Source organism: Sminthopsis crassicaudata, chromosome 4 (genome assembly GCF_048593235.1).
Source record: "Sminthopsis crassicaudata isolate SCR6 chromosome 4, ASM4859323v1, whole genome shotgun sequence".
Classification (NCBI taxonomy): domain Eukaryota; kingdom Metazoa; phylum Chordata; class Mammalia; order Dasyuromorphia; family Dasyuridae; genus Sminthopsis; species Sminthopsis crassicaudata.
The window spans coordinates 75,201,702-75,227,355 of NC_133620.1; the positions used below are offsets into that span (position 1 = coordinate 75,201,702).

The following is a 25,654-nucleotide window of genomic DNA, read 5'->3' on the forward strand; positions in this document are numbered from 1 at the left end:
CATAACAGGGCTAGTGAAAACTGCTGCTAGATACTAAGAATTATCAAGTTGTGATCAACAGCAAATGGTTTTATGAAGTTTACAGAAAGATTTCCATAAAGTTTTTTAGAATCGTTTTTCCTGAGAAATCTCAACATATTGTGACATTCATTATTCTTAGGGTCATAGATTTAGGGAAGAAAGATTATTTAAAGATATTTTGTATTTAACCTCAGTATTTTTACTTTTTTATAGATGAAAAAGCTAATTGCTAGAGAGGTAAATAGTGAAAGTCCTACAATATAAATGTAGGTCCTATCACTCTAAAAATTCTCTGCTCTTTTTTATATTGTATATGGCTTAAGTTTTTTTAGTTGTTTTATTCATTGGAATAATGATTTTGTATTTGATAGCTATGTGTTTGCATATAAGGCATTTTAACAGGTGTTACAATGTAAATGAATAATTAATGATCTATATCTATAATAACCAATTTTTCAGTTCTTTTTGAAATAATGTAGGATACTGACACATATTTTGAAGGGGAAAACCAAAAAATAGTAATGAAAAGTAAAATGTGGCTATAAAATCTATAAATTAAAATATATATTTTATTATTTAATCTTGTAGATTCCATGCATCACTTTAGACAAAAAGTAATCCTAAAGTAGCCAGAATTTTGAACCTGGATAGGTCAATCCTCCCTTGAGTCATATTCAGATTCTTTCTATATTGAAAGAATGTGGCAAGAACTTGTATACTTCTTATGTATTCTTTAAGAAATGAGGACAATTTCCATATCAAAATAGGACATGGCAACTAATTGATGTAGCATATGGAATGCTGGACTTCGAATGTAGAAAAATGAAGTCAAAATCTGCCTCAGCACTTATTAGCTATATAGTCATCTTCTGTACATGAGGATAATAATAGCACCTATCTCAACATTTGTTGTGACACTTCAGTAAGAATTTATGTGTAAAGGGCTTTGCAAAACTCAAAGCACTATATAATTGTTAGCTGTTATTATGCAAATAAACAGCTGAGATATTTTATTATTATCATACATCTGTGTAACCAATTCATTAAAAACAATTTTTGTTGTGCTAAAAAATAGGAAAATACATATTTTGAGAAGTGAAAATAGAATAATGAAATGACATGATGACTATCTCTTCCTCAGGCCCTTAGTTTTAGGAGACACAAACATTGAACTTCTAGACAGAGGACAAGTTCTATATCTAAAGAATGTTCGTCGAAGTGACAAAGGACGATATCAGTGCAGTGTATCCAACGCAGCTGGCAAACAAAACAAAGATATCAAATTGACTGTCTATGGTAAGTTATAAAAATGACTTTTACCTTTTTTAATGGAAAAAATAAACATTCTTTGTTTTGATATAATTTTAATTACTGGTTCTAATCTCAAAAATTAAATAATGTTATTTTAGAAGGAAATAATGAGTCAATATTGGTATATTCTTGAATAGATTTGCAATTTTACACAATTTTACTGAAACATTTTTATCATTACTCAGGGTTATCCATGCCACTGCAGCTCCTAGTCAGGTTGGGGGTTTCTTGAAACTACAGAGAGATTTTCAAATAAGATCAATTAATGTGGAAAAGTTCTTCCTGTGGATAATATAACTATGAAAGATGACACTGCATTTGGAGTAAAAAGACTTGAATTTGAGTCCTGAGTTCTTAAACTCTGAGATCCCAGATATATTACCAAAACTCCATGATTATCAGTAATAATGGTTTTGTGTACCTTAATGTAGTCTATGAATGAGTTGTTGTTAGATACATAAATGAGAATGATATACCACCTTCTAAATGGTTTAATATAGAGAAATATGAATTTTAGTGATATTTATATTTATGTATATAGATGTAAATGTCACACCATCATGCTTTCTAAATAAATTTACAGTTGATTCTGAACACTTTGCAATCCTCTTAAAATACCTCCTATATTTTGGTCTTATCTAACACAAAAACTTTTATGGTTTTTAGTATGTAAATTCATCTGACATTTGTCTGAGGTAGTTGTCAAATGTTATTATTTCCCTTTTGCAAATAGTAAATAGGAGGACACAATAAATTAAGTAGTTAGATCAAATAAGTATGATCAACAAGAAACAAGAATAGAACTTCAATGAACACCATTTCTTCCTTCATTCTGTACATTTTAGGTAAATTGTAGAGGACAAGACTTGAGGAAAATCAAATAATTTCAAGTTGAACCATATGGAAATAACAATACTCTGTAAAAGGCACTGTTTTGGGAACTTTATTTTTTAGCATGGACTTTGCCATTGACAGAATACAATGGATTCTATTAGTAGTTTTATTTATATCCTTTCTTCTGCAAAGATAAAAACTAATAAAGAGTAATCTTATATTTCCTCATTATTTTTCTTTTCATTCTTCTTTTTTTTTTCTTTCGTACCCCAAAAGACAGAAGTGGTAGATGTATATTGTACCTTGGTCATCTAGAGATAGATGTATATTATACCTTAGTCATCTAGAGATAGGAAGAAAAGGCAAAATTATTCTATTGTCCTTTTTCTCAAAGAACATATGATTAGGAATATATTTGCTTCTGTCAATATGCAATATGCTCAAGAAAAAACTTTGAGGCAGAGGAGAGAACAGTGTAAAACTACCATTATTCTGTGGTGATATTCTAATCCAAGGAGACTAAAACTTATCCAAAACCAAAGTATTTAAGGGATCCATAAAGAAAACCAAGCTATGACAAAAATGTAAAGATTGGAAGAGAAAGCAATAAAAATAACTAGATAATAATATGTTGAAAAGAAAACGTATTTAATAATTATCATTACAAGTTAAATTGCACATAAAATCATATTCAGTATCCTCAATCAAATTTTGTTTTCATCTAACTAGACTCTGAATTCTCTTTATACAGTAGTATATTGATATGAATTTCTCATGATGTGAGTGAATATGGTGCTCATCACTTAGTGGAATCAAAGCTCCGTGGTTTCACACACAATGATTATACATGTACTTCTATAAAAAGATCCAGGGTGGAAGAAGAAATCAACCATGAAAAGATATATCCTGTACAAAAGAGCATAACATTAGAAAAAGATTAGACACATCAGTGGCCAAGTTAAACAAAACCATTTTTGCTACCATTGGCTTCCTACCAGAGTCCAGAAATTGAAATGATAATGCAATATCTTGCTAAGCTGTTGAGTTGCCTTCTCTAGCCTGCTGTAGGCTTGCCAGATTCTTGTCAGTGATTAATGATTTTTGGTGGGATAAAAAAGTCATGTTTCCATGGAATATGAACTGTCTTTTTTCTCACTCTCTGTTTTTGAGTCTTTATTCTATTTTCTTTATCTTTTTCCCCTATTCTGTTTCATTCTTTCATTCTTAAATACATACAGGATCTTTGGTCTGAGAGACAGAAAAATGACCATCCTTTTGTTAATAATACACACACACACATACACACACACACACACACACATACATACACACGTGCCCCTCAGGCTTCTTAGGAAGAAAATTTCATATAATGACTAAAACACACTGAGATTATTGAGTTCAAAGACATCATCAAAATGTGAAGTTTGAATATCACAATTCAGGAAATAATACTATTTCCTTCCCATTGTGCACACCTGCACCACTGAGTGCTAATTTGAAACTTACTTTTTTCCCCTTAAGTTAAAAAAATATTTTTATTACAGAGATGGATTCCAAGGGAAACAGACTTCATCCTTTGCTTTCCTTGTCAGGATTATTTATTTGCATTTATCACTGAGGGTATTTTACAGTCGATTCACTACATTAGATGGTTCTTTTTCTATTCACAATCATTGATATGTGATTAGAGCAGGTGACTAAATGCATCTCTCCTTTAAGAACTACATATAGTCAGTGGGATTAGTCATCAAATATATAACTCTCAGTTACTAGGAGAATGTAAACCATTCAGAAATTGTTGAATTGAAGGCATGTGTAAAATAGCCAAAGTCAACTATTTAATTTATGGATAAATTTAAGCAAAAACAATTATACATCATATAATTCATACTTTTATAATTGGTTCCCTTTGTTTAAGAAACTTAAGAAAATTTTAAAATGATGGGTGAAGTTTCATATGTAAACTCTTGTTGCAAGACATAAGAAAAAAAGATAAATATGGTCCATAATGGATTGAACTTATAAGTATTGATTTCTTTAGTTCTGTACTTCAGCTGAACTAGGTTGCCTACTTTTTAAGACAAATATAACTAAAAGTTTGAGCTTAATTTGCCATTCCTTAAAAGCACAAAAAAATCTCATTTTATATATATATATATATATATATATATATATATATATATATATATATATATATATATATATATATATATATATATATATATTCTACTCCTTGACTTAGCCATTTTTAGACTGGGACCAACACTGTGTCCATGGCAATTTGTCACTTTGGATCCATTCTAAAAATTATTTCTATAAAGTATTTAGAAATGTTAACATATTGTGAGTCATTTGTTTTCTTTTAAACTGTGGCAATTATGGCATAATGCAGGGATGGCAGAATTAAGATTGTCATGGGGATCAAGCCACTAGTATTATTTTTCTACCAATAAGTCCTCAGGGACATGGTGAAGAAAATGAGGCATGTTGACACTGAATGCTAGAAATTACACATGTCACCAATTAGATGAGCAAAGCTGAGCACATGAAATGTTAGTAGTTCCAAAAAATATACTGACAGGCAGAAACTGAAAGGTCCCAGTCATCATCAGTAGCTGGTTAGAAAAGGTTATTTCTTGGGGAAAGAACACAATTGTACCAACTTTTTGACTCAAACATTTTCCCTTTTGCCCCTTGACCTAATTCCAGATTTCTTGTGTTTGTGTTAGATATTTCAGTAAAAGTTATTCTTACATATAACATTACTTTAGAACTCTACAACTAAATAAATCCCTGAAATTGTATTCTTGATAGCCCTGGTAGATAAATATGATGATTAATATAATTTTGATGAAAAACAATTGTATTATAAATAGAAACAGCTGTGATGTAGTGGAAGAAGACTTGAATTATCTAGGAGTTTGTAAGATCTGATGAGAATGTGTGTTAATTTTCTCTGTGACTTTCAGAAAGTGTTGTTCCCTCTCCGGTCTTCATTTTCATCATCTGAAATGAGAGAGTTGATTTAAGTTCTTAACTTTAGGTCTGTCAAATGTGCTTTAAAAAATAATTGTATTTCAAAATAATTGGTTTCCTTTGTTATCCTATATATTGTATTTTGTATTTAATATGTCTCTGAGAAGTCCACAGGTTTCATTAGGCTGGCAAAGGGAAGCATGGAACCAATATGGCTTAGAACTTCCAATGTAGATGATCTCTATACTTCATATTTTTCTTTCATTTTAGTTTCTTTTTAGAAAATCCTTAGATTATCCTTGTTTTCAATTTATCGTATAGGATGGTTTGTACATAATTGTTTGCTTGTTGTCTCCATCTTTCTTAAATCAGGGCCTGTTTTTTTTAAACCTTTCTTTGTATCTCTAGTGATCAGCACAGTGCCTGGCAGTTTAAACTGAATGGGTAACATGTGTGATAATTTAACTTCCAATATGGTACTACTCTGATGCTTCATCCTGGCACAGAGGACAAAAGCTAGTAACTGCAACTATGCTGGATTGGTCCAAAATTGTCAGGATATCCATTTAGGTAATTCAAAGATTACTTATCAAAAGGTTGGCTGTACAGTGAGGAATTTTTGTCATTGCTCATTTTGACTCACAGAATCATCTATTGTACTATGGAGTTATTGCAGTCTGAACCAATAAATGGAAGAAGTATCCATATTGATTAAATCATTGCTGTCTTAAGGAATTATGTATGACATTCACGATCCCATAAAGATTATTGAGATTTAAGAAATTTTTGGTTTTATTCTTATTTCTTGTAGTTCCACCTAGTATTAAAGGAAGTAATATGACCACTGAAATATCTGCACTGATCAACAGCATAATTAAGCTAGAGTGTGAAGCACGTGGACTTCCAGTGCCTGTCATAACGTGGCATAAAGATGGCCAGCTGATCATATCCAACCCACAAGCCCTTTATACTGATAAGGGGCATTTTCTTCAGATCCCTCATGCTCAAGTATCTGATTCTGGAAAATATACATGTCATGTGACAAACATTGCTGGAACAGCTGAAAAAGCATATGAAGTGGATGTGTATGGTAAAGAAAAGATAAATTTTATTATTTTTGCCTTTTCTATTGTTTGTAAGGGTATGCTAGCAAAATAGTAGTTTTTTATTAAAGTATTTATTAAAGTATTAAAGTATTTAATAAAGTATTATTTGTTTCAAAGGTCTCTTTTTAATTATGGGAATAGGAAAAAAAAGAATCAGTCTCTTAATTTGAATCTAAAGTGAATCTCCATGGGCCTGTGAAGCAAGATGTCTTATTCATTCTGACAACTGTTTTGTCTCTGAGTGTTTAGGCATTCATTGAATCTTTTTATAAATTTGATACTCAAGACTGGTACGCATATTTTCTCCATCTTCCCTCATTATTTGAACAATAGTTTTCAAGTCAAATATGCAGGATCCTAGTCAAAGTAAAAAATCAGAATGGTAGGTCATATGAACCATGAAATACTCTTCTCAGTAAGTTAGGGAGAAAATAAAATTATAAAAAAATTTGATGAGACAAAAGAGGTGAGGAATTATTAGCCATTTATCTTTATGGTTACATTAAAAATAGCCTTAAAATCACATTTCTTTCCTTAGTTCCACCAATTATTGAAGGCAACTCAGAAACACCTCTGAATAGACAAGTGATTATTGGCAATTCCCTGATACTGGAGTGTAAAGCAGCTGGCAACCCTCCTCCAGTCCTTACCTGGCTAAAAGATGGTGCACCTGTAAAAGCAAGTGACAACATTCACATAGTAGCTGGTGGAAAAAAGCTTGAAATCATGAATGTTCTAGAAACTGACCATGGACAATACATATGTGTGGCTAACAGTGTTGCTGGAGAAAAGGAAATCAAATACAACGTTGATGTCTTAGGTATGGAAATCAATAAGCCACCTGCTTTTTTTCTTAAATTCATACAAAAGTCTTTTGTCACAATTTATTTTATTGAATGAGAAAATTATCATAAATGAGTTTCATTAGTCTTTTTAATGTTGCATTTTTGTAATATATTTTGTATTGGTTGTCATTGGCTCCAAATCAAGTTAAACCAACAAAAGTGCCCACGGAATTTGTTCTTATTTTGGTGGGTTCATCATGAAATAAGTATTTATTCATTCTCTTTCAATCATTCCATAGTGTTAGGACAATTGGGAAAATGTGATGCTGTAAATTATTCAAAAGAAAAAAAAGTTTATGCCAATTTTAAGAGAAAACTTTTATTTATCTAAAAACCTCCTCCCATGTTTTCAGTTGCTCAGATATTCATAATCTTTCTTCTCTTCTATTTTTGCTGTCATTTGTTATAATTACACAAATTTTCTGGGATTGTACATTCTTGTATTGCCTTATAGTACCACCAACTGTGGAAGGTGGAGATGAATCATCTGACTTCATCGTGGTTGTTAATAATTTGTTGGAACTGGACTGTCAAGTGATGGGATCACCCCCACCAACTATCATGTAAGGGTTTTGGTATGTCTGCTAAACATATCCAACTTCTTTTATCAATGGTGTTGGAGTTAATTAGCAAGGATTTTCAAGTTATTTACAGATATCTAAAACAAAGACCTTTTTAAAGTTAGCTGCATAAGAATTATCTTATTCATTTCCATAATAAAAGGACCCTTTTTTGCTATAGATAATTTGAAAACAGACAATTCTATAGAGCATTGAAATTTGTTATGTAAAGTGAAATTTCATTTTAAAGAATATATCTGACTGTAGAAGATATTGATAAAAATTACATATCTAGTTAGCAGAGACTAGAAATGAAAGTCTTAATGCACAGTATCTTTTATTGCTCTGAAATGTGCAGTAAACTAAGTAAAAAGAAGCTTATTGAAAAAAGAAAACAGGAGAAAACAAATATCTTTGCTCTTTCCTCTTCTTCTGGACTGCTGACTCTTTTTTGAGGGTTTGCTATTTTGTTTCAGACAATAGCTAAAGAGCAAGTGAGCTTTTATTAATGAGGCACTGGATGTTTGACGTATGTATGGGAGACTGAAAGGAGATGAAAAGTGATTATGGTTTTTTTGTTATCCTAAAATAGTGAAAGAGCAAAAATAATTTCCAAAAGCTATAGCTACAACTCTCCTCTCTCCCCTCAGCTGTTTATAGTTTTATTTCCACAGCGAATTAATTATTGATCAGTGCTTGGCAAATAACATATAGTTACTTCTTGTTTTTATTGTATAGTGTGGTTTTCTTATGGGGATTAAAAGTATCTGTCTTATTCAAGTATCTATTGTAGCTAAGTTGTGACATAGTCAGCAAGACACTATAACTATAAGCCAGTCAGTGAAGGTAGAAAGGACTCATTTAGCTGTGCAGCATCACCTTTTTAGCAGAATCTTGCTTATGATTCAATATATTAAAGTAGTAGGCTGAAATATTAAGGGAGGATATACTTTCATAAATTGAAAAAAATTTTTAGAGATGAATGTTTTCTAATTATCTCTTTATTTTAAACAACTTGCTAGAATTCCATATTGATTTTTTTTTTGCTCCAGGTGGTTGAAAGATGGCCAGCCAATTGATGAAGAAGATGGATTCAAGATTTTATTAAATGGACGAAAACTTGTTATTTCACAGGCCCAAGTGTCTGACACAGGTCGTTATCAGTGTGTGGCAACAAACACAGCTGGATCTCATGAAAAGGAATTTGATGTAACAGTTCTTGGTATGTTTGAGCAAGGATTGGATCACAGAATTGTCATATTACAGATATAGGGCCATAAAAGGATTTAGAGGTTCTTCTGGGACAATAACCTCATTTATTTATTCATTTTATTTGTTTATCCAGAGTGTCAATTTGGAAGTAGTTATCAGGTCTAGATGTTCTTAGAGTCCAAGACCAAGAGATGAGGTAATTCATATTAAGGAAGATCTCACCCTTTCTGAGCAAAGAATTACAATATTTTTATAATGAAGAAATTATATTATAATAATATATAACTAGCATTTATATGGCACTTTTAGGTTTGCAAAACTCTTTGTCCCCATTAAGTTCTTTGATTCTGTGAAATGAATGTTATTATTATTAACAATAATTAATATTAATTAGATAGCTGTTTTGCATAGTGGTTGGAGCACTGGACCTAAAATCAGGAAAACCTAAGTTCATACATGACTTCCAAATCTGGGAAAAGGATATAAATATATATTAATACAAGTGGCTAAAAACATTGATGTCAACAGCTATAAACTTTACAGAGATTTGTAGAATAATTATAATAAATGAAAATCATAAGGATTTCTTTAAAGAGACAATTCAAAGGTGATCCAGCCAATAGCTAGCATTTATAAATAGCACTTTAAGGTTTACAAAGTACTTTACAAATACTATCTGATTGATCATCACATCAGCCCTGGGATGTAGTTGCTATAATCAACCCCATTTCATGGATGAGAATAAGGTAGACTAAAGTAAAATAACTGAAAACTCACATAGCTAGTAATTGTCTGAGACTAGATTTGAATTCAGGCCTTTCTTTCTCCATCTAGCTTCAGTACCCTATCCAGAGTCACATGACTATTTGCTATTTGTGGTTGTATGATCATGACCTTCATAATTAACATACTTTGTTTTACATTAAAATTTGTGTTGATATCTTTTGTTTTTATATTTTTAATTTAGTAATAATATATTCTTCTCCCTATCCCATTTCAGCAGCAAAAGAATTTGAAAAAGAAACTTAAAAACAAAAGTTTAGTAAAACTAATCCTAGTACACTGGACAAGACTGATAATATATGTACTTTTCCTCACTCATTGTTCCTCACTTGTACCAAAAGAGAGATATATACTTTCTCATTTCTTTTCCTGAATATGAATTACAAAAAATTTACACCATATAATATAATAATGCAACCTACAGCAAGATTTTTTTTTCTTTAAGGGCTTATTGCTTGCATGAATTAAATGCTTATTTTTATCTAAATAATGGAAGTTATACTTATTTTTTTATTAGTTTCTCCAACGATAAAGTCTACAGGACCTTCTGAGAGATCTGTAGTGATATACAAACCTGTGACCTTACAGTGCATAGCTAATGGCATTCCTAATCCCTCTATCACCTGGTTAAAAGATGGACAACCAGTGAACACTGCTCGAGGAAACATCAAAGTAAGTAAACAATAAAGCTATCATCACATCCAACCTCAAAAAGTTGCAGTGAGTTACAAACAACAACAACAAAAAAGTATTGGTGTGTTTTCACTTTTTTTTTCTGGATTTACCTACATAGGCCAGATTTTTGTTTTCAATACCTACAAAAACCATATATTATTGTGACAGTTTCGGGCTAAGGAGATTTTCCTATTGAGAGAATGACATGGAAGATAGGTTCTGAAATATAGGATCATGGCAGAAGGGGATGAAACTGGGATGAGAGAATGGAAATTAAGATCTGAGGGATGGAATTATAGAGACTTCAGAAGAAGGAGTCTAAGATAAAAGACAGACAAAAAAAACCCTTTGGTGAATTTGGATTTCTCAGATGTTCAAAAAAACCCAAACCAAACCAAAACAAAAAACAACAACAAACAACAACAACAACAACAACAACAACAACAACAACAACAAAAAAAAAAACAAAAAAAAAAAACAAGCAGGAGAAATGGGGTAATGGGGTTATGGAACTTCATTCCTGTGGTCCTCTGCTCATTGACTCACTGACAGGCTTCTATGATCTAACAGTTTTCTAACAGTCAAAAAACAGAGGTTCTTTCCCAAGCTTTGACAATATGCTACTAGCTATATGATCTTGAGCATGACATTTATGTACATTTGTTAAATGAGTTAGTTTAACTCTCCCAATGTCTGTTTTAGCTTCATCACTCTAAGTTTCTATGGTTATAGAGAATTAAAAGATGATCTGGTCTTCATTACTATAATTTCTTGAAGCACAACCTGTTATTTTTCCTTATTTTATTCACAATGACTACTAGTGACTTACATGTAATAGATCTTAAATTATATTTTAATAACTCAATGATACCAAATTCCAGTCTAGCTTACTAGCTCAACAATTCAGATAACAGGATAATAATAATTATAACTACCAAATCAAAACTTTTTTTTAAAAAAAGGATAAAGCAGTATAGTTTTGAATTTCTAAAATCATGTTTCTATGTCTGGAAAGTCAAATTACTGTATTATAGATTTTTATATTGTTTTATTACTTAACCATTAGCATAATTCCTGGCACAGAGTAGGCTCTTTGATAAATTTTTATCAACTCATTAAAAAAAAACTTGTGGGAATTGAATTAGAGGCATAGCTATTGTAATAAAAAAATGTAATTTTCAAACCATTTGCAAATTCTACAAACATTTTATTTCACTGAAAGATAGCTTAAAATTTCACATATATATGTAAAAGTAATTGTAATTCAGGTTCCCTTTTTCATATTTCTTGGAATTCCAAGTCATTAGTAGCAGATTTATCTTAGCTTACAATGTTCTTTTCAATAGTGTCTTTCAACCAGCATGATCTCTTTTATATATATAATCAATTGGTCCTGACCTAATATGTTAAAAGATAATTTAGGTAGTGGAGAGAAACTAGAATGAAATATTTTTTCACATGTCAGCTTATTTTCCATGTGGCTTTTATTCAAGGCTCAGATATGAAGGTTACAAGCCACTGTAACGTTTTTGTTTCCAATCAGCTTCAGTCTTCTGGCCGAATTCTACAAATTGCCAAAGCCCTTCTGGAAGATGCTGCTAGATACACCTGTGTGGCTACTAATGCAGCTGGAGAAGCTCAACAGCATATTCGCTTACATGTACATGGTAATTGCCATTTTTTCTTATAAGGAATCTATCTGAGACTTTTTTGATACCATAGATTCTGTTTTATAGAATCATGGATTATATAATCAGGAATTGTTTCTAGAAACTTAACATGGCAAAATCCACACTATTTTACCTTGCATGCAAAAAAAATGTACAATTAAAATTATCATTTACAAACTAGATAGCAAAATATGTTGTTTAGATAAAAGCACAGAGTCCACCATGGTCCTTTGAGTTGAATTATTGCCAAGGCTTGTCATTTGATGAAGCTTTAATAGGTGTTAGTTAATATTCAGTAATTCCTTGTTCTTTCAAATGAACTAGTGATAATTGTTCCTTAGGCTGCTTTTTTTGTTAGCCTATAAGCTCCTTAAGAGCTCACTTAGGAATTTACAAGCACATATACTATGTGCTCAATGTTTGTTGACTAATTCATGATGTCTCTTGGAAGATTGGAGATATAGCAAGAACTACATTTATTAAGCTATTCTGTACAGTACATTTTATTTCCTGCTCAGAAAGATGCAATTTTGCTAAGATATCATCCTTATAGAGCCTGTAGTCTGTAGAAAGAAAAGGCACAAGAATCAGTACCTAATAACCCATATTACTAAATGGTAAAAGCATTAGAGAGATACAAAACAAAATACCATATGAGGGCTATGTAAAATCTAGGAAGGATCAGTGATGTTCGTATTTTTTTTTAAATTGGTAGGAATCTAAACTACTAAGGCACTACTTTCATGGGTAGTACTTCTATGTTTCCACCACTGAACATTGTATTTGTATACATAAAATACTCACTTCAACAGGCAGTTCAAGCAGAGGATAGAGACCTCTTTTTGATTATGGACTAGATGGCCACTGAGGTCCTTAAAATTCTTAAAGACTATTATTCCATGCTTCAGAGTCCAGCAATGTTTTTGCAATTGCAAGACTTATATTTTCTTTCTCTTTTTCTCTAATTTCATGCTATAAGATTTTCCCAAACTGTTTTTTGGGGGGGATTGGGAATTCATTTTCCAATTTGAAATCTTATTGTTAAACTGGGTTGCATTTAAGGAATATATTTAAAATTATGTCTTCTTTTCTTCCTAATGGATACATTTTTCATTTAAGTAAGCTTCAGTAATTCAGACAATCGTGAATTGGTATAGCACCTCTCTTTTAATCTATTTCCTAAAATGGAACCTCATGGTCTAATCACAGATTTAACTAGGATAGTTAGCTATTTTTCCTTTTAGAAACAAAATGTTTAATTTATTTTTGCTCTTTATTTTTTCCATTTCAGTTATTAATGTATTTTAACAAGGTTTAATTATTTCTTCATCTCATTTTGCTCCATCATCAAATTGGTTTCGCATAAAAGAATAATATACCTTTAAGTAAAAGCAACTGCAACTTTTGGACAGACTACCTTTCTTACCTACCCTTGTGTTTTCCACATTGACATATACGTGTATAAGATTGAAAGCATTTCGAAAAATTGTCAGGCTTTCCCAGGATGATCAGTGGAATCTGAATTACAGACTAAGAAATATAAATCAATTATGAATGAATTACCCAGTATCAGAGTAGTAGGGAAAACATATATGTAAGTTGTACTTTCTTCAATTGTAGGTTCCCTGAAAGCTACTATAACTTAATTATCTTTGATATTTACATCTACTCAAAAGAACTCATGAGTCCTCACCAATGTTCCTTTTACCAGACCAACCAGAAGACATTCAATGACAAAGACATTCAAATAGCACAGAAAATTAAATAAGGAAACTTATCCTTTATCCTTGCCCCATCTGGTCCCACTAATATTTCACCATGGGAAAAGAGGGAGCACGAAAACATAAAACTAACCATCAAACTATATTTTAGAATGAGATGACATTTTTAGGAAACATGGTTTGTTAGAGCAGAATTTTCTTCCACAACAAAATTCATGCTAGAACCCTTCTCCATCTTCAGTGTTGCTGATGATTGATGATTCTCCTCCAACTTCTACAGATTTACTTGTACTATTCTCTTTTTTGGTCATAATTTTATCGTAGTTTCAATGCTGTTCTGCATCTCAGATCTATTCTATCTGTTGCTTAACCATTAGCTGCTGGTTCTCTAAAGCTACTTTGCTCTCTATCAATTATGCTGTTGAATTAAATGTCTTTTGATTTGAAATACTATGGCCTCAGGTTGACTCATAGCAGGGATATCAGTGAAAGCTTGAGAAGCACTACTCCCCTTCCCTACACTTTTTCAAACAGCAGCTAGTACCTCTTCCCCCTCCCAGCCAAAAAATCATGTAGGTATGCAGTACTTAAATTTGTAATATATGTTCTTTTCTTCAGCTTGATTGGATACTCCTCAATGAAGAGACTTTTATTTTTGTTTTTATATCCTTAACAAAATGCCTCACTTCTAGTGAATGTAAATACTTATTATGAATTGACTGCTCTCTTTCAGTCTGCTGAAATGCTATTTTCACCTATTCTGTAGAATTTTTAGCTCTTTTAGCACAGTTTTTGGGCTCTCTTCCTCTTTTGTCATTTAACCCTTAAAGGCTCAATTAGGTAATCACTCTTCTTTTGGTATTATAAAAGTTCACACTGATTTTTTCCTACCACCACTTTTGATTTTATATTAAGAAAATTTCTTTCAAGTCCTTTTCACTTTCATGTACCTATGCTAACCTTAGGAGTTACAATTATCAAAAATGGAGGAGCAGGATGGAATTAATAACTTTTTATTTCTTTTTTGTTGTTCAATCATGTCTGACTCTGCACAACCCCATTTGGGGTTTTCTTAGCAAAGATACTGACGTGGTTTGCAATTTCCTTTCCAGCTCATTTGCAGATGAGGAAACTAAGGCAAAGTGATTTGCCCAAGTTATACAACTAGTTGATGTCTAAGGGCAGATTTGAATTTGGGAAGATAAGTCTTCCTGACACCAAGCTCAGCATCCTAAATAGTCTGCCACCTACCTACCACAATCTTTAATTTCTTTCAGGCATAAAATCATTATTGTTGTTTCTACAAAATGAGAGGAACTAAATTATATCTTTTTTGACTCTTTTTCAAGTGTTGAGAATAAAGTGTATATGGTACACTACCACCTACCACAGACCTACCACAAAGGTATTTTTAAAAGTACCTAGAGATTTAAGAATATGGTGGGGAAATTTTGCACATTTTCTTTTGATGGGGCAATTTCCTATAATTATCAGTAAGTTTTTCAGAAGCACAAAACTGCAGTAATCTCATTATATGCAATTTAGCAAGTGTATTTTCTCTGATAATTATTTTTGATGTAAAGATTCCTTTTTCTAGACCCAATGCCAGGGAAAATTTATTTTCTCATTTTATTCTCTATTCCTTCACTGTTGCAAAAATATTATTTTATACTTTTTTTCATAGCAAGTGTAGAGACATTGGATTACATGATGGGGTTAAATTGGCTTTTATGACCTAAGCTGGGAATGTAACCAACATTGTTTCTATAGGAAAATCTGTTCTCAGTTCCAAAAACCTTATTTAAAAATGATTGGACACAAGCCCATGTGCATGTTGACGATCTCAAGTATTTCCATTCATTCATTACTTTCACCATTTCCAGACCAGTACTGATTGATCTGGGGAATATACATCCCCACCCCTGCTTCTCTTCTACCATAGAAGAGAAAAGTAGCCAGGAAAAAAGAGTTTATGGATTCCACCTTTATTTTCTGCATGCTACATTTACTTGATGTAAAAGCAATGTCTGCCTTCCTTAGTTGTTTCTTTTTTAGAATGAGGAAAAAAGTATCAGAAAAGAATTAAATGAAGGTCTGCACTAATATTTCTTTTATTAAACCAACAAGAAGTCACATCGATTTCAAAACAAAATACAATTAATTAAAAGGAACAGCAAAATAAACGACAAATAAAGTCTTCCTATACAAAAGGAACATATTTCCCTATAGTAGAAGAGGGGGTGAGAGAATGCACAAGAAAAATTATTTGAGGAGAGAGCATAAGTAGGCAACATATTTAGTTAGGGTTCATCACTCTCTGAACCTTTGTGTGTGTTTGGGGCTGCTACTGTCTATTTTCCCTTGAAAAACTATCAGTAACTTCCTCCTTATTTATTGACATCCATGAGTTGTGGCTGCTTTACTGGGTTGCATTATTTTCCTTTCATTCTGTTGCTCATTGTGTATCTGCTGATCTCCTGAGTCTGGACTCACTCTTCCAATTTCTGCCAAGCTAGAGGGTTGTATTCTAGCCTCTAGGCAATATTGATAAATTTTTATTTTGGAATGATAGGAGGAAGTTCCTCAAAGCACAAAGAAATTCACATTCACAAGCATTAATTTTACTATTTTAAAAATAATGATTTTACTGATGTGCAAAGAACACAGATTGAAGTATTATAAACTTTAGTTACAGTCATCATGAGCTGTTTTGGATAACACCTGGAACTTGAAGTGAAGAGGCACCTTGAATTGAACTACATTGATGTTCAGGTGAAAGACAATGGTTGGACATATAATGGTTATCAGCCTAGCAAAATCTGCCAGAAATTGTTATTTGTGGTACAAACTTCAAAAGTTTGTTCTAAGAGCAAATATCAATATTAAAAATAAATTGAATATAAATTTATCTTCAGTTTAATTAGTTTCTGTTAAATTGCTAGTTTTATAATGATATTTCCTATTCTTTTCCAAAGAAAATTTAAAGCATTTCACTACCATAAAACACTAAATGCTATAAAATACTTCTATAAATCCACTTTTGTGAATCATTTTAGGAGTCAAACTAACACTTAAATTTTATAGAGGAGAATGTACTTCTAGTTTCAAACAACTGATTTACAAATAAACTTTTATGTATAACCCATTCAGAAGTCAGGAAATTTTTATACTTTCATTCATTCTAATAGGACTAACCTTTCTCTATTCTAGACTCTGCTTTTTAAATATCTTGGCTTCTAATCTTTACTCAGAAGACTATGTACTTGATTCTTTCAACAGATAATGGTTTACAGTATTTGGAATCATTGGCTGTCTTAGAGATAAAGTATCTATTCTTAAAAATTTCAGTACAAGGAATCCTTAACAGCTTTTTTATTAAGTACTTTTGAATGCTTCCATTACTCATAGGAAATCAGGAGTTTCTAAAATGTTAACAATGAATTTAAACCGACTCAGGAAAAAAACTACATGAATCCAATTCTTTCAGTACAGAAATATCCTTCCTGGGAAAACTCCTCTTCATAATGCGATACCCTACCAGCCCTTTTTTTCCCTCTAAAACTTTAAAAATGCTGGAAGCTTTTATTCTTTAGGCCAAAGTATAAGGCTGAATTTTATACTGCAAATGTTAGCCACCTAAGACATGTTTTGTTTGGGGTGCTAAAAGCACGATTTTTTTAATTGCTTGTATTTGTTTCTCCATAAAACATAATAAAAAGTAAAATCTGATATTAACTGCTTTGGCAAAACAAACCTTTGATTTGGGGCCCTTTTCTTGTCTTGATATTTTAACAAATATCTGTAAAATCCTCCTGGCTTTGTTGTTTACCAGGGCCCTTTGGGAATTTTAATAAATCCACTGGGAATATCTGCAGAAATATTTGTTATTATTATAACCTTCTAATTTATATATGTCTCTGTGTGTCTGTGTGTGTGTGTGTGTGTGTGTGTGTGTGTGTGTGTGTGTGTTGTCTGTGTGTGTATGTCAAGGAGGAGGAATGTGATGCCAAATTACCTTTCTCATATATACATATATATATCTATATATGTATGAATGTATATATATTACATATACACTGTGTGTGGATATATGTATATGCGTTTTTTATTACCAAATAACTGCCAAATACTACCAATCAAAAACTTTTTATCCTCCCTCTGCTCTTTTTGGTTTCTTACATGTAGATTAAAAGATAAGGAAACCAGATTTCCATTTATTTATGAATAAATTGGATCTGTGGCACTATTCCTGCAACTTCTTTATGATAAATTAGATAATTAAGTGGCAATAACTCTTTCATGTTACTATCATTGTCACATACTCCAGCTACTATTCACTATTGCCATTACATATCTTGGTTATTATATATTGTATATTGTAACTCTTGGGCCAGTAAAATATTACTATAGCATTAACTATACTTATAATAAAAATAATGAGGAACTATTGAAAGAATTTCCCAAGAACTCAATTTATCCTTTCAAACTGCTTTAAATGCTAGGGCTGAATCTTCCTCATCACTTACCCAAAAGTGGGTGCAATAATTTTGGTATCATCTTTTGTATATCATGTAATTTTACTCCTTTGTAAATGGAGAGGTTCATTAAGAATATGTAAAAATCTATCCCTTTCTTGAAGACCAAATATGTGATGTTTTCTTTTAGCCATTTTCCTGTTGTCAGTACCATTTTCTGTAGTATGCGTATGCACTAAGATCAACAAATACACACATGTATGTATGTATGTGTGTCTATATATATATATGTATATATATATTATATATATATATATACTTAAGTAAATTTCAAAAAAAGTTACAGATTCCAGCCTGTTTCTACATTAGTATATGATATTGATACATTGTTTTTTCAGACAGAAAGACAGCATTTGGTAATTGACATTGTTGTTGATAAGTCCATTAGGTTTTTTTTTTAATTAAACTTTTTATTTACAAAACATTTACATGGGTAATTTTTCAACATTGGCCCTTGCAAATCCTTCTGTTACAAATTATCCCCTCTTTCCTCTCTTCCCCCTCCTCTACATGGCAGGTAGTCCAATATATGTTAAATATGTTAAAATATATGTTAAATCCAATATATGTATACATATTTATGCATCTGTCTTGCTTCACAAGAAAAATTAAATCAAGAAGGAAAAAAAAAACTGGGAAAGAAAACAAAATGCAAACAAACAACGGAAAGAATGAGAATGCCATGTTGTGGTCCACACTCAGTTCCCACAATCCTTTCTTTGAGTGTAGATGGCTTTCTTCATCACTGAAAGATTGGAATTGGTTTTAATCATCCATTCCATTAGTTTTTAATGGGCTTATCAACATTAGTATTGGCTGATCTTTGGTGTTATAGTCAATGCCATATGCAAAGCTTTTTAAGCTTTGTAGAACCTGCCAAAACTTACATTCCCCTGTCATTTTTCAGGAATCCATGGTCATTCCCATGTTTTGACAAAAGCATTAGAGTAGCTCTTTAATGGAATAAATATATATTTATAATAGACATTTATAATATATATGGATTATATAATATATCCATATATATGTATAGTATATAATGTGTATTCCATTTATTATATATATATATATATATATATATATATATATATATATATATATAGGTAGATGGACAAATGATAAAGTCAATAGATGATAGATAAACAGCTAGTTAAGAGAGAGATAGATGGATAGAGTATCCCCTATATTAAAAATTTCTGACTCAGAGAGGAAGCAAGTAGAAGTGAGAAAAAGGAAATTCTGTTTGCTGATTTTACAAAAGACCTAGGGCATATATGCTTAGGTGCATAAGTTAAGCCATAAATTCTAACTCTCTGACTCAACCCCTTATTAAGCAAAAGGGAAAGAATGACTTCTCTGAATTCTTTGGCTACATATTCATTTTGTGACATCTTTACATGTCTGCCCATAATACATGTATTTTAACTAGATTTCACATAAAATATTGGAAAATGGCAGAAACATAATGTGATATTTGCTTCAGATCTTACCACCTTTAAGGATTATTGAATAGAAAATTTCAGTCATGAACTTCAAATCTCATTCATAGCTAAAAGAACCATCTTTCTACATTGTATGCCTGATGAGTGATCACCCACCCTTGTTTAGAATATTTCATATGCCTGGATATTTAAATGCTTATCTAGTTCTTATCAATTTTCTCCATCATTTTCTTAAGCCAGCCAATCAACAGAACAATAAATCAAACCCTGGTTTGAAGTGTCTGTCTATTTCCAATTTGTAAGTGCTCATATTATTTTTTAACAGTCAGTTTTTACTAAGTTAGTTCAGACTGTCTATAGCATTTCCTCGTGCTTAACCTTGCTTCTACCTTATATTATAGTTGTGAAGCTTATTGTGGGAACCCATCTAATTTTTTACATTCTTCCCTATAACTTTACATCTTACTGGTCTCAGCCAGCGTCCCTGTCTGTCAAGTGCTTTTTTGAATCATCTCAGTTCAGTCATTCATCTGAGCTTTGCATTGTTTGCAGTCCTGGAAACAAATTGCCATATTGCACCTCCAATGTGTTATAGTCTACCTAAGAAATCATTCTGATTGGTCCCATTGTCTTCTCTTGTAAGTTTTAGCCTTCATGATTCTTAGCCACTTAAGAGTAATTTCAGAAAATAAACTGAGGAGTATAAGTCTTTAACTGAAAACAGGATTAAAAAATCTCTTTCCCTTAAGTGAATTTTCCCTGTGTGTTATGTCTTTCCCAATGACAATCTGAACTACAGCTTGAAAGATTTAAAATAATCATTCAATCAGTTGACAAACACTTACTTAACCATGGATCAGGTACTTTGCTAAATGCTGGGAAAGCAAATACAAGGGGTGGGGAACGATCTTTTGAGATAATATTTGAAACAAAATGCATAGTATATAGTAAATAAAGTACTTAATAAATGCTTGTTTACCACCACTATCAAGGAACTTTCATTCTAATAGAGAGGACAACACTTAAAGGGAACTTTAAGGGACAGGGATGGGGAAAGTACTTGAGGCAGTGGCATAATGAATCTTGAAAAGCAAAGCCTGCTGAGAATGAGTGACTGAAAAACCTGGATACCCTTCTTAAATGAGATTCTGAGAAGAACCATCTAATCAGAGAGAGAGAGAGAGATCTAGGAGTGCAGTTTTATATTTTAGAGCTAAAGGGACTGTCCTAGATGAAGTGGTCTCCAGGCCATGATAGACACAAAGCTTAGGGAGAAATAAAATTAGTTGGGAGGAAATCCCCAATATGAAAATTGTTCACTTTTGTGCTAGATTACCCAAAATATTCAGAAATATAATCAATATTTATTAAAAAACTTAGCCTGTATATTTTCTACAATAGCTACTATGTGTTTAAATCATAAGTCATGCACAGTGTTTTTGTATTTCTTCCCAGAGGAAGATTTTATACAACATAGAAACTTTTAAAGATCTATTCATAGTGCATTCAACATTGAGATATTCAATAATTGTTGCATTTAATGTCAGATGGTATAGGTCACCTTCATGTAAAATGTTTCAGTAATTACAGAGATAGGGAAGGGATTAGTAACTTTCAGTTTCATTGATGTAAAGAAGTACTTGGTAACTTCTTTCAGGTGAACACATTCTCTGCCTAACTATACTTTAAAAAAAATTACTCAATATCCATAAACAAAAAAAATTCCAATTTTTTAGTGATAAAATTTTCACAGAATATGCATTTTTATCCGTCTTATTCACAATGTTTATACTTTTAGAACCTCCCCACCTTGAGAATGCAGGGAAGATGTTGAATGAAACAGTTGTGATTAACAGTCCAGTACAGCTTGAATGTGAAGCATCTGGAAATCCTTTGCCTGGTATGTTTGTTTACTTTAGTATGTCTTATCTTATTGTGTTTTAGAGATTCTAGGAATTATAAAACTTTGTGTGAAAATAATTTCTTTCTGAGCTCTAACCATAAAATTACTAAGATTAGGAGGAAGTAAAGCCTAGGTATAAATAGTATTAAAAAGTGAAGTTTGGGAATTTGCATTGCTGTTGTTAATTACATAAAGGGCATTAATATGAGTCACTTGTTATGAATGTTTATTTCATATAACCTACCCAATTATTAATAATAATAAAAATGGAAGACATTTAGTACTTTAAAATTTGCAAAAACCTTATATATACCATCTCATTTGATTCCGGGTAATATTATTATTCCCATTTTGCAGATGCAGAAACACATTTATGGTTATACAGCTATCAATTATGGGGGGATCACATTTTAAACAATAGTCATTCTGACTTAGAGCCCAGAAGTTTTCCTCATACAACATTACTCTTCCATTTTGATATTTATTCCTGTTTTATAAAGAATATACAACTGAGGCAGCTATATGCATAGTACATATATATGTACATGGTACAGTACTGCGTCTGGAGTCAGGAATACCTGAGTTAAAAGGTAGCCTCAGGCCGTAGCATTGTGGTGTTAGACAAATTATTTAATTTCTGTTTATCTCAGTTACCTCAATTATAAAATGGGGATAATAGTAACATCTACCTCACAGTGTTGCTGTGAGGATCAAATAAGCTAATATTAGTAAAATATGCTTAGCATAATATCTGACAATAAGTTCAACAAAGCATCATACAAAAACTATGTTGATTGTCATGCTAAACTTCTATTACTGATAAAAATTTTGATTTTCAACATTTGTTTAGTCCTGTTGATTAGTAATGTACATCAAAAATTTATAACAATGAATCTTGAAATTATAAGAAAGGATCCAGGCCAATTTTTACATTGGAAGAACATCAAAAAAAGAAATAACATGAAGTAAATGTGTTTTCTATCTAACGATAATTATCTTTAGGTTCAGAGAGTGAAAGATAATTTTAATGTCTCCCTATTAGAGATGGAGAGACAATCCTAGTCCTCCATTAATATATTTGTGATATTGGGAGAAAGAAAAGCCTTCCACATTCTGAGTGAACCTCTTATGATGAACTTTTGTGAGAATATAAACAATAGTCACATAGGATGGTGGAAAGGGGACGATTAATATCTGCATGGCTGGGGGGAATCTCCTATTTTGGTGAGGTCATAGATCCAACTGAGTATTTAATTATAGATTCACCTTTAAAGAGGTTTTCTAGATTGGAGCAACTTGGGGAACCAACATGAATACGCGACTAAGTAAGTGACTTCCTGAATGGCAATTGTGCTGAAGCTTTTCATACTTACTTTTGTTCCCTCATATTCCTCTTTTAGCAATTACATGGTATAAAGATAATCATCTACTTTCAAGCTCTGCTGGTGCCACTTTCTTGAAAAGGGGACAGATCATTGAGATTGATAGTGCTCAAATTGCTGATACTGGTATTTACAAATGTGTAGCCATCAATACTGCAGGGAGTGCTGAATTATTTTACAGCCTACAGGTTCATGGTAAGTTTCAAATTAATCTGGGCAGGGCAGTTATTCAAAACAACTCAAGGACAATAAGTCTTTATATATAATATAAACATTTATTATGTTATCTTGGTTTAGAGACTAAAGCATTTAAAATTTATTGATATGTACTGTCAAAATATATTGATGATATATTATTATTATTTGGGACATGTTAATATCTGCTTGACCTTTAAATATATTCAAATGGTTTTTCTAGCAGGTCATAGAAATTTTATTGGTTAGTTACAATAAACATGTTTATTAATAAATATTCCTATGAATCACAAATGTTTTGGCAAAAAAAAAAAAAAAAAAAAAAAAAAAACAAAACAAAAAAAAAACCGCTGTCTCTCTAAATAGGGAGCACTTTATAGCAGAAGAGGAAAGGGATGAGAAGTCTAGTCCCAGCTTTCTCAGTGTCTAGCTTTATAACCTTAGAAAAATCAACACATTTTTCTTAGTATCCATTTCCTCAGTTTTTAAAATCTGGGTAATAATGATTTCCTTTTATATCTCACACAATAACTATGAGGATAAAATTTTAAATGTATATAAAATCTTTGGGAAAAGCTAAAAAAACTATTGTAGAAATAGAAAATACTATTTCTATTATGGTACCCCCTATGTCTTGATCATGGAATTAAATAATTTTAATATTAACTTGCCTTATCATAATTTTTTATTTCTTTTAGTTCCCCCATCAATTTCTGGCAGTAATGACATGATGTCTGTGGTTGTTAATAACCTGGTAAGGTTAGAGTGTGAGGCCAGAGGCATTCCTGCACCAAGTTTGACCTGGCTAAAAGATGGTAGCCCTGTCTCCAGCTTTTCGGATGGAATTCAGGTATTTGCTGCCACTATACTAAAGAAATCAATTATTGCTAAGACCTAAGAAGTAAAATTAGGAATTTATACACTGCTAGAAAAATCTGCAAAGGATGATAGCTTCATTTAGGGCTCGTCTTGGAATCAGGTAATCTGGATTTGAGTTTTGCCCCTGATTCATGTTTAACTGTGTAACCATAAACTGGGAGCAGTTAAGTGCCTCCGTAGTGCATAAAGCCCCGAGCATGGAGTCAGGAAAACTCATATTTCCTAGTTCAAATCTGACCACAGATACTTACTCGCTGTGTGACCCTCATCAATCACTTGACTCTATTTACCTTTGTTACCTGACCTATAAAATGAGCTGGAGTAGAAAATGACAAATTGCTCCTTATCTCTGTCAAAAAAAAAAAAAAAAAAAAAACAACTTCAAATGATGTCACAAAGAGTCAAACATGACTGAAAATGACTGAATGAAAATAACAAATTGTACATGTATAGAAATGAATAAAAGATAATTCTGCAGAGATAGTATCTTCTGTTCCAGACTAGTTATATCTGAAATATGGCTCCTGCTTCTGCTGATAAGCTGAATAATCTTTCCCTTTTCAAAAATTTTCCTTTTGCGTTTTCTTTGTCTAGATTGTGTTGCCAGCTATAGTATAAAATAACTATCTTTTACTACATATTTTTCTGGATTAACTCTTCCTTTTAGGTGTTTAATCAGAAACAGTTAAGTGGAAAGTTGAGGATTCATATAAGGAAAATTTTTAAACAATCAAAACTCTCCAATTTAAGAAATAGAATGGGGCTATTTTGGATAGTAAAGGGCTGTGCTTCAAGTAGATCTTTAAGAATTGATTAGGTAATTATTTATCCTTTAATATAAGGGTATTTTTTGCCAGGCCCAATAGGAATTAAACGGCCTCTGAAGCCTTTTTCAAACTTTTTAAGATTTTGCAAAATTCTGTGACTGTGGCAAGTGAACTTGGACCTAATTGACTGAATTTTATTGAGTAAGAAAATGAGAAAAATAAATCAAATCAAAATCAAAATTTGCTTTTGTATTTTAATCAACTAAATTAGTTTCCTAACCTCTTTTGTTTTTTTTCCCTTTTCAATACATCATGCTTTCTTTAATTCTTCCTTGTCCAGAGCCTTTGAAGGCTTGATAGAAGGTAAATATGGATTACTGAGATGAAAAATAGACAACAGTGTCATCTATTAATATTCCTGTTTAAAATTTAAGTTTAATATTTATTAACAATAATTGGAAAAGGAATAATTGGGTATTAATTGTTTTTGTGATTTCATCTTTTCTCCTCTCTTATAAAATTGAATGATTATCTAATGTGTTGCCTACAATATCTCCTTCCTGCAATACACGCACATACACTCTCATACACGCACACATTTTTTTTTCATAAAAATGATACCCTGGGTTAACAGTTGTTACCAGATTCAGTATGGAGAAATTTTATGATTATGTATAATACAATTTAATCTCTGCTATTTGTCCTTTATATCTACCATGGACAGTGCTTTCACATTAAGGCAAACTAGAGCTCTCTGTAAGTTAAGATGACACCAATAGACAAAATTCACTGGAAAAGGTATTAAAATAGGAGATGGGAAATCTGGGGATATATATG

The 25,654-nt window shown here is 31.7% G+C and overlaps 1 protein-coding gene across 2 annotated transcripts in view; it reads left to right on the forward strand.

The window, feature by feature from the left end:
• The window catches only part of HMCN1 (hemicentin 1), a 478,149-nt gene that overhangs the window by 288,619 nt on the left and 163,876 nt on the right, over window positions 1-25,654 (forward strand). For both annotated transcript variants that reach the window (XM_074308592.1, XM_074308593.1), the window contains exons 30-39: window positions 1,163-1,317; window positions 5,954-6,232; window positions 6,787-7,068; window positions 7,548-7,656; window positions 8,706-8,875; window positions 10,166-10,320; window positions 11,867-11,990; window positions 21,490-21,591; window positions 22,995-23,171; window positions 23,870-24,021. In XM_074308592.1, the coding sequence (XP_074164693.1) occupies window positions 1,163-1,317; window positions 5,954-6,232; window positions 6,787-7,068; window positions 7,548-7,656; window positions 8,706-8,875; window positions 10,166-10,320; window positions 11,867-11,990; window positions 21,490-21,591; window positions 22,995-23,171; window positions 23,870-24,021 (1,705 nt within the window). The remainder of the gene's footprint in view (window positions 1-1,162; window positions 1,318-5,953; window positions 6,233-6,786; window positions 7,069-7,547; window positions 7,657-8,705; window positions 8,876-10,165; window positions 10,321-11,866; window positions 11,991-21,489; window positions 21,592-22,994; window positions 23,172-23,869; window positions 24,022-25,654) is intronic.